Raw genomic sequence first — 15,174 nt, forward strand, 5'->3', positions numbered from 1 at the left:
AGGCAAAGCCATCTTGATGTCACTCATTGGGCATGGCCAACTGGGTGGGCGTGGCCAACTGGGTGGGCATTGCCAGTTTGACGCCACTCATTGGGCATGGCCAACTGGGTGGGCATGGCTGACTGGGTGGGTGTGGCCAGCTTGAAGCCATCACTGTGAGTGGCCAAGAGGGTGGGCGTGGCCAACTGGATGGGCATGGCCAGCTTGACACCACTCATTGGGCGTGACCGACTGGGTGGGCATGACTGACTGGGTGGGCGTGGCTGACTGGTGGGTGTGGCTGACGGTGGGCGTGGCCAGTTTGACGCCATCACTGGGCGTGACTGACTGGGTGGGTGTGGCTAGCTTGACACCATTCATTGAGCGTGGCCGACTTGGTGGATGTGGCCAGCTTGATGCCCTCACTGGATGTGGCCAACTGGGTAGGCATGATGAACTGGGTGGGCATGGCCAATTTGACGCCACTCCCCAAACTGCTGCCTGATGTTTCCTTGTTGCAATGGATAGACCAGGTCAAAGCGATATGGACCAGCCACTTTACATTTTCTAGGACAGTCCCGCAGGCCGGATCTGGCCACATCACGGGCTGAATACAGCCCATAGGCCTTGAGTTTGACACCCCTGCATTAGTATTTTAAAACAAGACATACAAACTACAGGTAGTCTTTGACTTAGAGCAATTTGTTTAGTGTGACCGTTCAAAGTTACAACAGCGCTGGAAAATGTGACTTATGACCGTTTTTCACAGTTATGACCTTTGCAGCAACCCTATGCTCATGTGATCAAAATTCAGAGGCCTTCGCAACCAGTTCATATTTACGACCGGTACTGTGTCCCAAGATCATAGGAATCTCCTTTTGCGACTTTCTGACGAGCAAAGCCAACGGCAATTCACTTAACCGGGTCACTAACTTAACATCCGCAGCCATTCGCTTAACAAATGTCTCACTCAACGGTAGAAATTTGGGGCCCAAATTGTGGCCGTAACTCGAGGACTACCTGTAGTTGAGTCTGAAAAGAAGAGGCACTGAATCAACTCCCTGGTTTGCCATATTGACTTTGACGAGTGAATCGCAGCAGACCCACCATCGCAAGGCCCTGAAGGGAGGCTAGGTATCGCAAGCTAACTAGGAATCCCACCCCCAACTTAATGTAACCTGAGGAAACAAGCAGACATTCTTGGCTGCTGAGGAGGAAACCAGCTGTCAAGGAATGTTTATAAACGGTGCAGCCGCTGCAGGAAAAGGAGAAAAGTTTGAGGCGTCTAGGGAGAAGAGGCGATAAGGAAAAAAGATCAGGAGACGTTTGAGAGACGGAAAACGGGAGAAGGGAGGCCTATTGGCTTCAGCTGAACATCAGGGTCAATCTACATTTAATGACAATACAGGTAGTCCTTGACTTACAACAGTTCCCTCTGTGAACACTCAAAGTTACAACGGCAATGAAAAATATGACTTAGGACCAATTTTTCACTGTTATGAATCCCACAGTGGTGGGATTCAAATGTTTTTACTACCAGTTCTGTGGGTGTAGATTGGTGGGCATGGCAGAGAAAGGATACTGTAAAATCTCCAGTCAGAGGTGGGATTTGCCGATTCTCTGAACCATTCAAAATTTCCACTACTGGTTCTCCAGAACTGATCAGAACCTGCTGAATACCACCATTGGTTACAACCCTTGTAGCATCTCCATGATCATGTGATCAAAATTCAGATACTTGGCCACTGGTTCATATTTATGACCATTGCAGTGTCCAGAGGTGGTATTCGGTTACTTCTGACAGGTTCTGGAGAACTGGTAGTGGAAATTTTGAGTAGTTCAGAGAACTGGTAAATACCACCTCTGGTTGGTATGATTAATTTTTTTTTACTACCAGTTCTGTGGGTTTGGCTTTGTGGGCCTAGCAGGGAAAGGATATTGCAAAATCCCCATTTCCACCCCACCCCACTAACCTGCTTTCCAGCTCTGTTCTCCTGTGCAAGGCAACCAAAGAAGAGCCAGCCAATTAGCTGGGACTCGAGAGGTGGAGAATAGATGGGGGCGAGGCCAGTCAGAGGTGGGATTTGCCGGTTCTCTGAACCACTAAAAATTTCTGCTACCTGTTCTCCAGAACTGGTCAGAACCTGCTGAATACCACCTCTGGCCCTGCCCCCATCTATTCTCTGCCTCCCATTGAGTCCCAGCTGATCGGCTGGGTCTTCTTTGATTGCCCTGCACAGGAGAACGGAACTGGAAAGCAGGTTAGTGGGGTGGGGAGGGAATGGGGATTTTGCAGTATCCTTCCCCTGCCATGCCCACCAAGCCATGCCCACCAAGCCACGCCACACCCACCAAGCAACACCAGCCCACCAAGCCACGCCCACAGAATTGGTAGTCAAAAAAATTGAATACCACCACTGGAATGTCCCAAGGTTACGCGATCTCTTTCTGACAAGAAAAGTCAAAAGGGAAACCAGATTCGCTGAACAACTGGTTTACTACCTTATGAACTGCAGTGATTCATTTAACCACTGTGGCAAGAAAAGTTGCAAAATGGGGCAAAACTCACTCAATGTCTCAATGCCAGAAATTTTGGGCTCCATTGTGGTCATTAAGTCCAGGACTGCCTGTATATAGATCAGCATTTTCCAAAGCTGACAACTAACAGAGTTGGAAGGGACCTTATAGGTCATCTAGTCCAACCCCCTGCCCAAGTGGGAGACCCTACACCATTTCTGACAAATCTTTTCTTGAAGGTCTCAAGTGATGGCGCTCCCACAACCTCCAAGGGCAAACTTTTCCATGGGTTGATTGTTCTCACTGTCAGAAAGTTTCTCCTTATTTCCAGGTTAAAGTTTAAGGTGGGTAGACTTCAACTCCCAAAATTCTCCAATGGGGAATTCTGGGATTTGATATCTACAATATTCTACATCTCTTAAAATTGCCAAGCGTGAAAAACGCTGATTTAATCAATGAGAGACTACAAGTAGTTCTTGAGTTAGTACATAATTCGGCCTGGAATTATGACCCTTACTCACGCCAATTGTTAAATAAGTATCACGTAACTTCATCCAATTTTACAATATTAAGCAAATGAAGTGATCATTAAATGAATTCATTTTCCCCAGTGGGCCTTTTTATTTTTTTGGCCAGAAACCAGAATTAAATGCCAGAAATCAGAAAAAAATAAACCCACCAAAAATTACTATGTGTGAACTCAGGATGCTGCAAAAGGCTGCAAATAAACGGTTTTACTTCGGAGCAGGGGTCTCCAAACTTGGCAACTTTAAGATTTGTGGACTTCAACTCCCAGAATTCCTCAGCTAGTCATGCTGGCTGGGCAATTCTGGGAGTTAAAGTCCACAAGTCTTAAAGTTGCCAAGGTTGGAGACCCCTGCTTTAGAGATTCTGCTTGAGGGTATGAGAGTTGGAATTATTCTCCTCCTTAGTGGGGGCAGTTTTTGCCTAGGGTCTTTTTCAACCTTGGCAATGTTCAGAAGTGTGGACTTCAACTCCCAGAATTCCCCAGTCAGTGTTGGAAGTCCATACACCTGAAAGCTGCCAAGGTTGAGCCAAGCCGGCTTTGGTGCATACAGCTTAACATACAGCTGCTTTCGAGCCTGTATCTACAAAGCCAGATGGCTCTCAGGTGTATGGACTTCAACTGGGAGTCCCACGCTGTCTGGGGAATTCTGGGAGTAGAAGTCCACACATCTGAACATTGCCAAGGTTGAAAAAGACCCTAGGCAAAAACTGCCCCCACCAAGCAGGAGAATAATTCCAACTCTCAAACCCTCCAGCAGAATCTCTAAAGCAGGGGTCTCCAATCTTGGCAACTTTAAGACTTGTTGACTTCAACTCCCAGAATTCCCCAGCCAGCGTGGGACTCCCAGTTGAAGTCCATACACCTGAAAACTGCCAAGGTTGAGCCACGCTGGCTTTGGTGCATGCATGCAGCTTAACATGCAGCTGCTTTTGAGCCTGTATCTACAAAGCCAGATGGCACATCACAAACCCACACCCCTCCCACGGGTGATCAGCCAGATGGCCTTCTAGGCTGATGCACCAGCTGATAAAAGAGCATTATCTTACTGAGCCCAGAAACATGAATCGCTTTCACGTATTTCTTGATCCGCTGAAGAATGGCTTGGTCTCCATCCAAACTCTGAAATACAAAAAGGGGAAAATTGCAAAAGCTTTTAAATGTTGGGTTAATGTAGCTAATTTAAGCCCCTTTAAAACAAACAAAAAAAAACACCATAGTGATATCTTCACAGAACTGCATGTCGCAAGTATTCAGTTAACTAGTGGAGGAGTTTACACACAAAATGAAATCTGGAACCACCCTAGCTGTTTAATCCAAGAGGGTGTAACTGTCACCATCTCCTTGCCAACTTAGCAATAGGATAGCAATAGCATTTAGACCAGTGGTGGCTAACCTTTTTGGGCTCCTGTGCCAAAAATTGTGTGTGTGCCTGTGCTGGCACGCTTGTGTGCCAGCACCCAGAAGAAAATGCACAAATCCCCACGCCCCCTGTGCATGCGCGCACAATCTCTACCCCTATCCCCTTACCTATACTGCGCCTCCCAGCTGATTTTCGGCCCATTTGAGGCCTTTTTCGGCCTCCCAGAGGTTTGAGGAAAGCTTCTACAGGCTTTGCAGGCCGAAAAATGGGCCCATTTTGTCACTTCTGATATTTCCAGAAATACAGGAAGTGATGAAACAGGCCTATTTTTCTCGAAAAAGACCTCAAACAGGCTGAAAATCAGCTGTGAGGCATGCGCGTGTGCATTAAGTTCGCGTACTGGCACAAATGGCTCTGAGTGCCACCTGTGGCACACGTGCCATAGGTTTGCCATCACGGATTTAGACTTATATAACGCTTCACAGCGCTTTACAGCCCCATCTAAGTGGTTTTACAGAGTCAGCATACTGCCCCCGATAATCTGGGTCCTCATTTTACTGACCTTGGAAGGATGGGAGGCTGAGCAGGGGTGGGCTTCAAAAATGTTAGCCAAGGGTTCTCTGCCCGGTTGTGGGTGGGCATGGCCATGGTGGGCACGGCCTAGTCGGCCTCCTGCACCACAGTGGGGTGGCGGTGTTGCCCTCCTCTGGCTCCGGAGGCTTTCCTCGAGTCTCCAGGAGGGCAAAAAGGGCCCTCTGGAAGCTGGAAACAGGCCCGTTACCATTTGCAACCTTCCCAGCTGGCTTCCGACAAGCCAAGGCAATGGGGGAAGCCAGCTTTGCTTAATGACCATATGATTCCTTAACATCAGTGATTCACTTAACAACCCTGTTCGGGAAAAGTCATAAAATTGGGCATGGCTTAACAATTGTCTTGCTTAGCAACTGAAACTGCTGGTCTCAATGGTGGTCATAACTCGAGGCCTACCTGTATGTACCCTAACCTTTCAAAACTGAAGGTTTTTGCACCATTGCTCTAAACAACAATAGGCCCAACTATACAAGAGATTGGGGGGGTGGGGGAGGAAAGGCTTGAATCAGCGAAGAGTTAATTGCAGTTTGGCGAAGCTTCAGTCATGATAACAGTGCTGGAAAATACTTGAAGAGTGTAATCTTGGCAGGAGGGAACATCATTGTTTAGGGTCAAACAAGGGATAACATTTGCAGTAATGAATAAGATGGTTTCCCCACCGTTGGGAAAGTCAGCTTGGAGAGAGAACTTGTACAGTAACCATTTTTCGATGGCCTCCTTTTATCCGATGAAATTTTAGCATTTTGGCTCCTGATTTTAAGTGTTGGTAGCAGAGGTGGTATTCAGCAGGTTCTGACCAGTTCTGGAGAACCAGTAGCAGAAATTTTGAGTAGTTCGGAGAATCGGCAAATCCCACCTCTGACTGGCCTCGCCCCCATCTATTCTCTGCCTCCCGAGTCCCAGCTGATTGGCTGGGTCTTCTTTTGTTGCTCTGCACAGGAGAACAGAGCTGGAAAGCAGGTTAGTGGGGTAGGGAGGGAATGGAGATTTTGCAGTATCCTTCCCCTGCCACGCCCACCAAGCCATACCATGCCCACCAAGCCACGCCCACAGAACCAGTAGTAAAAAATTTTTTGAATCCCACCACTGGTTGGTAGAGATGCAGGGAAAACGGGTACAATGGCTCAGCAGTTAAAGATGCGGAGCTTGTCAGCTGAAAAGCTGTCAGCCGGGTTCGAGATCTGAGCTCCGCGTGATCAGGTGAGCTCCCGTTCCTTCCCTCAGCTCCTGCCCACCTAGCAGTTTGAAAGCATGCAAATGCGAGTAGATAATAGGTATCGCTGGTGGGAAGATAACAGCGTTCTGTGCACCTCCGTGTATAATCATGCCAGCTACATTATAATGGAAATGTCTTCGGGCAATACTGGCTCCTTTGGCTAAGAAACAGTCATGAGCACTGGGCCCTAGAGTCGGGCATGACTGGATGGGGAAACTTTTACCTTTCTCTTTAGAGATGCAGGGTTGAGTGTTAAAACTAGTAAAACATGTGGAATTCACTCATGAACCTGCCTCCTGTGGTTTAAGTGTTGGCTGTGTTGGAGATTTCACATCTGGGGCTGTGATGACCCAGAGCATGGCACAAAGGCAACACAGTCAAATAAGCAACAAGAGTCCCTTTATTATCTCCAACTTTGCCCCCAATGTCCAGGTTATCTTCTGGCTGGAGAAAAACTCTCCCAGGAACAGCCTTTGACGGTAGAAAATTCAGTCCAAAACAAGGTACACAAACTGTAACTTAAAATCCAAACAAACCAAACTGAAGTAATTAGTTTAGCAGAGCAGGAGCAGGAATTTCAAACTTGAAAGCACAGCAAAACTCACACAGTTGGAAAGGCACCAGGAACACAGATAAGCCATGATGATACAAGATAAAGTCACATTTGGTCCCAACAGCTTGCTGCACGCAGCTTGCCTTTTTTATACACTGTGTTCCCAGCTGCAGCTAATAAAGGGAATCAGGGCCCTTTCCTTCCCCACAAGCCATGCAACCTACCTTGCTCTCTTCTCTCTTCTCCGTTCCTCCCTGCATGCCCTAGGATGAAGAAGGGGTGGGCCTGGGTTTTCCTCTGAATTCCCTCTGCCTTGCTCTACCTCTCCCCTACTCTGCCCAGCCAGACTTTGCCCTTCCCCAGTTTCTTCCACAGCCAACGGAGCCACTCTCACTTCCTGTCAGATAGCCTCAGCTTACAACCATTCATTCAACAACCATTTAGTTATGATGGGGCTGGACAAAAAAAGACGTATGATCCTCGCATATTGCATCCTGATGGTCACTTGATCAAAATTTGGGCACTTGGCAACCGTGATGTCACGTGATTGCCATGTATGACCTTCCCAGGGGGCGTCTGACAAGCAGTCAACAAGGAAAGCCAGATTTGCTTATTGCCCCTGCCCCCACCTGATTCACTTCATGACTTTGATGATTCGCTTAACGACTGTGGCAAAAAAAAAAAGCTTGCAAAATTGGGTGCAATGCACTTCACCGCATCGCTTAGCGATGGAAGTTCCGCTCCCAATTGTGGCCGTAAGTTGAGGACTATCTGTATCTGGGATTTGGAGGGCAATTCCTCGAGGTTCTCATATAATGGCTATTCTTGGGGTTCACTAAAAGAATTTTTTAAAAATCCATGCCATCGTGGCAAGGAGCCTCTTTCAATCTGAGCTGGGAATTCCGTAGATGTGTATCCATATTATTCCTTGGCTGTGGTAAAGAGGCTGTTATGCCACTGGCCTCGTCTGAAATATTTTTCCACTTCCCAATCAGATCTGTAAATTTGGATATTCCCTGCAGCAGGGGTCTCCAACCTTGGCAACTTTAAGCCTGACAGACTTCAACTTCCAGAATTCCCCAGCCAGCTTTGAAAGTCCTAAACTCTTTAACACCAGATTAGACTTAATTTACGTCATTCTGCATAAGCGTTTACTCCAGTGTTTCTCCATTCTGGCTGGGGAATTCTGGGAGATGAAGTCCACACATCTTAAAGATGCCAAGGTGGAAAGACACCGATATACTCCAACTAGCAGAGACTCTGGCAAAGAAACCCTTCCTCATCTGCTGCCGATTCTCTTTTGCCTGGAGCTGAACCTGAAATTCATTGCGTGGAAAAAGGTCAGAGGGGCTGTAGAATTTGACCCAAACTACCTGAGTCAGCCTCCAGTTTCTCCCGTACCTCACATGACAAGAGTTCACCTGGGCAAGGCAGAAGCCTTGGCATGCCTGATCTTGTGAGAGGAGCTGCAGGAGGATCCAGGGAGGGGTGTCTCTCCCAGGTGGATCAGGTGCACAGAGGAGACAAGCTGTCGGTTGAGGTGTTATTATCCAGCAGTGCAAGATCCTTAAGTGCTTCAAGAGGAATCAGACTGGAAGGAAGGAATCAGAGCATTGCAACACAGTGCAAATCTTACAATGCTTTTTATTGTTCTGTTAGGAGAGTACAGCAATAGCACTTAGACTTATATGCCACTTCACGGTGCTTTTACAGCCCTCCCTAAGCGGTTTACAAAGTCAGCCTATTGCCCCCAACAACCTGGCTCCTCATTTGACCCACCTCGGAAGGATGGAAGGCTGAGTCAACCTTGAGCCAGTCACGATCGAACTCTTGGCAGTAGGCAGAGTTAACCTGCGACTTATATACCACTTTACAGTGCTTTACAGCCCTCTCTAAGCAGTTTACAGAGTCAGCCTATTGCCTTCAACAATCTGGGTCCTCATTTTACCCACCTCAGAAGGATGGAAGGCTGAGTCAACCTTGAGCCTGGTGAGATTTGAAGTGCTAAATTTCAGGCAGCCAGCAGCCATCAGGAGCCTGCAGTACTGCATTCTAACCACTGCACCACCACAGCTCTTGTATATGTAGTATACTGTATGTAGCTCTCAACTTACAAACATTTGTTTAGCAACCATTCGAAGTTATAACGCAAGTGAAAAAAATGACTTACAACCAAGCCTCACACTTATGACCATAGCAACATCCCCACGGTCACATGATGAAAATCCAGGTGCTTAGCAACCAGCCTGTATTCACGATGGTTGCAGATTCCTAGAGTCACAAGATCTCCAATGTTCCCAGCTGGTTTCTAACAAGCAAAGCCAATTAGGGAAACCAGATCCGCTTAATGATTCTGTCATTAGCTGAACAATTGTGGTAAAAAAAAGGTTGCACAATTGGCCACAACTTACTTAAACACCGCCTTGCTTAGCAATGGAAGTCCTGGTCCCAATTTTGGCTGTAAGTCGACGGTTATGTGGAATCTCCTTGATAACTTCCAAGTTTTCAAATATCTCTTCCAATCTGGGCACGCTTGTACCCCTGTGCCTCCGTCGAGCAATCCTAAAAGGTCTCTTCCAGGGCTTCCTGACAGAACAATTAATCAGTGGAACAACTTGCCTTCAGAAGTTGTAGGTGTTCCAACACTGGAATTGGAGCACCTACAACAATTTTAAAGAAGAGGTTGAAGCAGTTTTAAAGAAGAGACTGGATAACCATTTGTCTGGAAGGACATAGCAATAGCGCTTAGCAATAGCACTTAGACTTATATATACTTATATACAGCCCTCTCTGAGTGGTTTTACAGAATCAGCCTCTTGCCCCCAACAATCTGGGTCCTCATTTTACCCACCTCAGAAGGATGGAAGGCCAAGTCAACCTTGAGCCTGGTGAGATTCAATCTGCCAAATTGCAGTCAGTCAGCAGTCGTAAGTCTGCAGTACTGCACTCTAACCACTGAGCAGGGGGTTAGACTAGAAGACCTCCAAGTTCCCTTCCAACTCTATTCTGTTATTCTGTTTCTCAACATGCTGGCTGGGGGATTCTGGGAGCTGAAGCTGCCAAGACTGAGACACACTGGTTTATACGAGGTGCAATGACAATAAAGTAAACTACATTATCCTCTTTTTGTGAATAATGACTTGCACAAGACTAAAAACGAAGGAGGTTAAGGTAAAACAGACTAATAATTGCAATATCAGGAAACTGCTTTTGTTTGATAGTCTTACGGTAATCATCGATAATTCAGAAGGGATCTCACTTAAATGAAAATTGGGGTGTACATGTTGTATTTGGAGCATCTTAGGGACTTTCTGTTGTTGTTTTGGATGGTTCTGCCAACAGAAAACAAGCCAGACAGCTGGCGTGGTCCATTGCAGTGGAGAATCTCTGGGCACCCATCCCCAGACAAATGACTCAGCCCAAGAGATGAGATCCAGAATAAAGGAGAAAAATAGGCTTTCTTCGGAAAGAGAGAGAAGAGGGACATCAGCTCTGCAGCTGCAGATGCCTTTACAAAACCCCCTTCTATTCAATTCTATTAGACCTAGAGAACTCTCTGTGCAAGGATCCCATTTACACTTAGCTTTCCAGGAAAGGCCTTGAATCCATTCGAAATGGACGTTGCCAGCCAGCAAGAATAGTAAGTTTCAAAAATAGGGTCTCTTTGGCAGCATCTCTCTCTATCTCTTCTCTATTGCATAATGGACACTAGTCAATCAACGGGTCCATTCTCCATCTTCTCATCTCAATAAAGCGAGTACCAGTTAGTACAGCATACAAGCCGCCAATTGGCAAGGAAACCTGGCCCAAGAATGACAGCAACGTAATCTAAATTTAGGAGGCGCGTAATACATACTCACAAATAAACAAAAGGAAATCCTTGGGGAGCAAGACAGAGGCTGGCACAGGTTTCTCAACAGTGGGCAGTCTGGGCAGCTGCCATGCCAAGGAACCCATAAACGGAAATAAGGTCAATCCAGGATTATAAGCCTCAACTCCTTTCCAAGAATTACCAGTTGCCAAGAATGTGGCATGCCTTCTACACGCTGTCCGGTCGTTGGTTTTCCACCTCCAGGAATTTGAATCATCACAAGGAAAAGCAAACGCAGAACCCGCACTTTCAGGTCGATTCAAAATATGCCACCTTACTCAACTTGGCAACGCATCTCTAGAGTCAGTTGGATGGAAGGAACCCCCTAGAACCTGGGAGGCTATGAGTTCCCAGACACATTTCCTGATAGGAAGAGTTGTGGCATGGATGGAATTCTCCTTCAACACTCAGCAAGCGCCCGCTTCCCTCCAAAAGCTCAAGATTCCCCAAAAGTTGAGATAATAGCAAAACTATTTCTCAATGCGCCTATGAATTGGCATCTGGACACTGCATGCAAATCGGGACCTTTTTGGAGGGTCATTCATTTTTGTCTTTGATGGGAAATGGAAAGTGGTATAAAAATAGTTCTTTTACATTGCTTTTACCACCATCGCTACCCTGTTTTTTTTAAAAAAAACACCTAATGATATACAGTGCATTGAACCAAAAGGAACAAGGATGTGGACAGCTGCCTAAGAGATTCAGATAGAGCTTGAAAATTGCTAGTAAAACTTGATAGCCTAGAAAATTATGAGATCTTCTAACTTTATTGTTGAGGAGGAAGGGGGGGGGAGAGAGAGAGAGAGACCTGGTAAATTTCCTAAACACTCTTCAGTCTTGGAATGTGCAGCGTCTAGGATAAGAGACTCACCTCCAAACAAATCTAAGTTTAATCCCACTAGGCCATCAGAAATTGCTTTTTTTTAAAAAAAAATCTAGTTCCTGCATTGCAAATGCCATTAAGTCATTCTACAAAAGTGCATTTCCAAGAGGGATCCAAGTTACACAAAAAACAACAACATTGAGGGATATTAACTATTGATCATTTTTATGATTAGAGTCAAATGGCTTACATCAGGGATGTCTAACGTTGGCAGCTTTAAGATCTGTGGATTTCAACTCCCAGAATGGTTGGCTGGGTAAATCTGGGAGTTGAAGTCCACAGATCTTAAAGCAGCCAAGTTTGGATACCTCTGGCCTACACTATGGAGCTATTGCATGGATCAAACTATTAGAAAGCACAGCCTACATGAGAAATCCTGATGACCCATAAGCACCATACAACAGCCATATCAAATTGATCCCAATATTGCAGAGGTCTTGTTTGCATGACATGCTTAATAAGGGTCAAAAGGGAGAGAATGTCATACAAATATCCTGATCCACTCAAAGGCAGAGATTAAAAGAGTAGTTTCCCCCCCAAATAGCATTTTGAGTCTTGAGTGAATCTTAACTCTCCCCAGTCAACCATATCATGCAGACAAGGTTAAAATTGCCCCCAACAACAGGTGACAGGTGCCAGCGAGTTGTTTTTAGTACTTCTCTGTGGTCACCTGGAAAAAACTCTGGTTTATGCTGGCCAAATGAGAAGAATAGCACAAAAAGTCACAGTCAGGTTAAAGTCAGCAGTTATGTGAAACAGGTGTTCCTAATCTCCAAATGCCCCATGGGATGGGCTTCTTGATGATCCCTTTGGAATTTAATTGAAATCTTGGAAGCCTGGGAGATTTCCAAATACTTGCAATGAAGACAAGATGCTCACAAACTCCCCACTATTGATAGAAAAGAATATTTGTAGCTCAGGACTGGACTGTGGGGTCCTTGAATGCACTCTGAGCTTCATTGTTTTCTCATAGATGTTTTATTACTGAACTAGATAATATCACCAGTGCACTGATGATATTACCTAGTTTGGTAATGAAATGTCTGCAAGAAAACAAATTCAGAGAGCATCAAGATCCTCTCTTGAACTTCATTGTAAGGTAAACACCATACCACTTGCATTGGAGTTTAATGGAAGTGTTTCCTCCTTCACTCAATACCTTCCCCACCCCCCCAAATATTCAAATCAATTTCTTTCCCATCAATACATGATAAATAAGAACAGACTACCGCTTTGGCACATCCATAACTCTTATTAATGTTCACTCAGCGTATCATGATCTCCTTCCATCTTACCTAGACCATAATTTTGGTGGGATCTTTAGAGTAGCTAATGATTGTTGGCAGGCCCATCCAAAGAAAGCCCAGATCTTCCCAACTTTCATTCTTCTTCTTTTAGGGCCAACGCATATTCAGAAAACACAAAAACAATAATAGAAGCGTGTGATGCAGCTCTCCAGGAACTGAAAGCAGGTAAAGACTCACCTGGTTTACTAAAAGGGAGTCAGGAGCTCAGGTTCCATGTAGGTAAGACACAGTGTTTCATTTTGAAATAGTGTCTTTTGACTGTTTATTTGTTTGTTTGTTTGTTTATTTGTTTGTCAAGCAAGTATTAGATAACAGGTATAAGTATAAACATGGTTATGAATACATGAAATGGATACGAATAAGAAGAAAACAATAGGATAGGGACTGTAGGAAGGTTGGTGTGCTTATGCACACCCCCTACAGACCTCTTAGGAAAGGGGTGAGGTCAATAGTAGACAGTCTAAGGTTAAAGTTTTGGGGGTTTGGGGAAGAAACCAGAGTCAGGTAGAGTATTCCAGACATTGACCACTCTGTTGCTGAAGTCGTATTTCCTGCAATCAAGTTTGGTGCGGTTTACCTTGAGTTTGTATCTATTGTGTGCTCTTGTGTTGTTGTGGTTGAAGCTGAAGTATTCATTGACAGGTAGGACGCTGCAATAGATAATTTTATGTACTATACTTAGGTTGGGCGTAGTTCTAGGTTGTCTAGGTCTAAAATCTTTCTAAAATTCTATCTCCAAATCTTTCTTTAGTTTTGAATCAACATGATGAATAGGAGCCTTCGTGATAAACAGAAATAACACCTCCTCCTTCTAATCAAATCAAATCTTTATTATAGCCAGATGTCTACAAACTTGGTAACTTTAGGACTTGTGGACTTCAACTCCCAGGATTGCTCAGCCAGTCATGCTGACTGGAGAATTCTGGGAGCTGAAGTCCACAAGTCTTAAAGTTGACAAGTTTGCAGTTCCCTGTTTATCAGGCCAACAGAAATAAGAAAGAAAAGAAACAAATAGAAGATGTGTAAGAGAAGGAAAATCAATCCAACTCCAACTCCAAGCAGAGATGTAGAATACACACAGAAATGCAAAATTGTGCAACCACAAAGGACCCAACTGAACAATGATCAGGCAGGGAAAAAAAGAACAAAGTCACATGCTCTGCCAAGAAATTATCTCCCGGTACATAGTGTTAGTACATGGGCAGTGTTTGTAGTACATTGAGAACTGCCCAGAGTGCCCAGCGGTGCCAAAATAAAATTAAATAAATGTTCATCCAGAATGCCAAATGCGTTCTGTAGAAATTGTGGACTCTAACCAGCCAAAGCAAAATGTTTATGGAGATTCTCAGTCATCCAGGTCATCCAGTGCTTTTTCAAGAGGCAACTGGATTTTCAGGTTTTGCTTCGAAGATGTTTCACTTCTCATTCAAGAAGCTTCTTCAGCTCTCAAGGAGCTTCTTGGTTGAGAAGTGAAACATCTCCAAAGAAAAATCAGAAAGTCCAGTTGCCTCTTGAAAAAACACCTTTGAGACAGTAAAGCAAAGAACCTGTGTAGAAAGTTTCCCCTCTGCTTAAAACTGCCCCATCCCTTGAAAAACTGGCCTATGAAAAAAAAATTAATTGCTTTTTGGTGCAGGAGAGATAGTAAGAAACAGGCTTCGCCCAGTCTCCTTAATATTCAACCATCTACGTACACAGAATCCTATTTCCAAACCAGAGACAGCGGGGTTGGACACTGGAGAGACAGATGATTAATTCATGACACAGTTAAGCATTACAGATTTAGAGTCTGTGTTGCAAACTTCATACACATCTAAATCACATGATGATTGAGAGCAGGGGTCCCCAACCCAACCAAGTGGTCTGTAGACCAGCGTTGGTCATGGCATGCCAGCAATCAGGCCATACAAACAAGTAACGCCAGGATTCAGGCAGCATGCAAAACTATGCACCCACTGGTCCTGGAAAAACCTCTCACCACAGAACCGGTCTCTGGTGCCCAGAAGGTTGGAGCCCACTGATTTAGAAGCAATTTGCTTTTTCAGTGTTATTTACTTATTTGCAATTCCTAAAGTATCCGGAAACTGTGGTATTAAACACTGGAAACTTTCTTTTCAAAGAGCCAGAGACAGTGTGCGGATCAGTTTAACGCAACTGAGCAGTTAAATAAAAACACACAAATCCTAGAAAATCCCAGGTCATCTGGAATCTTGCAAAACAATTGCTCTCTATGGCATTGGGTGACAGAATAAATATTTATCCCCAAAGTCGGTAAGTTTATCTGGCCCCCGGGGACAGGTAGATTAAGGGCACCCTCTCAATGCCAAATATGGAGATTCTGAGCCTTAAAAACCTTTGTTCTAAATAC

The 15,174-nt window shown here is 45.0% G+C and overlaps 1 protein-coding gene across 1 annotated transcript in view; it reads right to left on the bottom strand.

The window, feature by feature from the left end:
• ASAP3 (ArfGAP with SH3 domain, ankyrin repeat and PH domain 3) overlaps positions 1 to 15,174 on the bottom strand; it is a 93,302-nt gene that overhangs the window by 65,477 nt on the left and 12,651 nt on the right. Inside the window, exon 3 of the mRNA XM_026702493.2 lies at positions 4,072 to 4,144. Coding sequence (XP_026558278.1) covers positions 4,072 to 4,144 — 73 coding nt within the window. The remainder of the gene's footprint in view (positions 1 to 4,071; positions 4,145 to 15,174) is intronic.

This window comes from Pseudonaja textilis, chromosome 10 (assembly GCF_049901715.1).
Source record: "Pseudonaja textilis isolate UNSWEBS1 chromosome 10, rPseTex1.2, whole genome shotgun sequence".
Classification (NCBI taxonomy): Eukaryota; Metazoa; Chordata; class Lepidosauria; order Squamata; family Elapidae; genus Pseudonaja; species Pseudonaja textilis.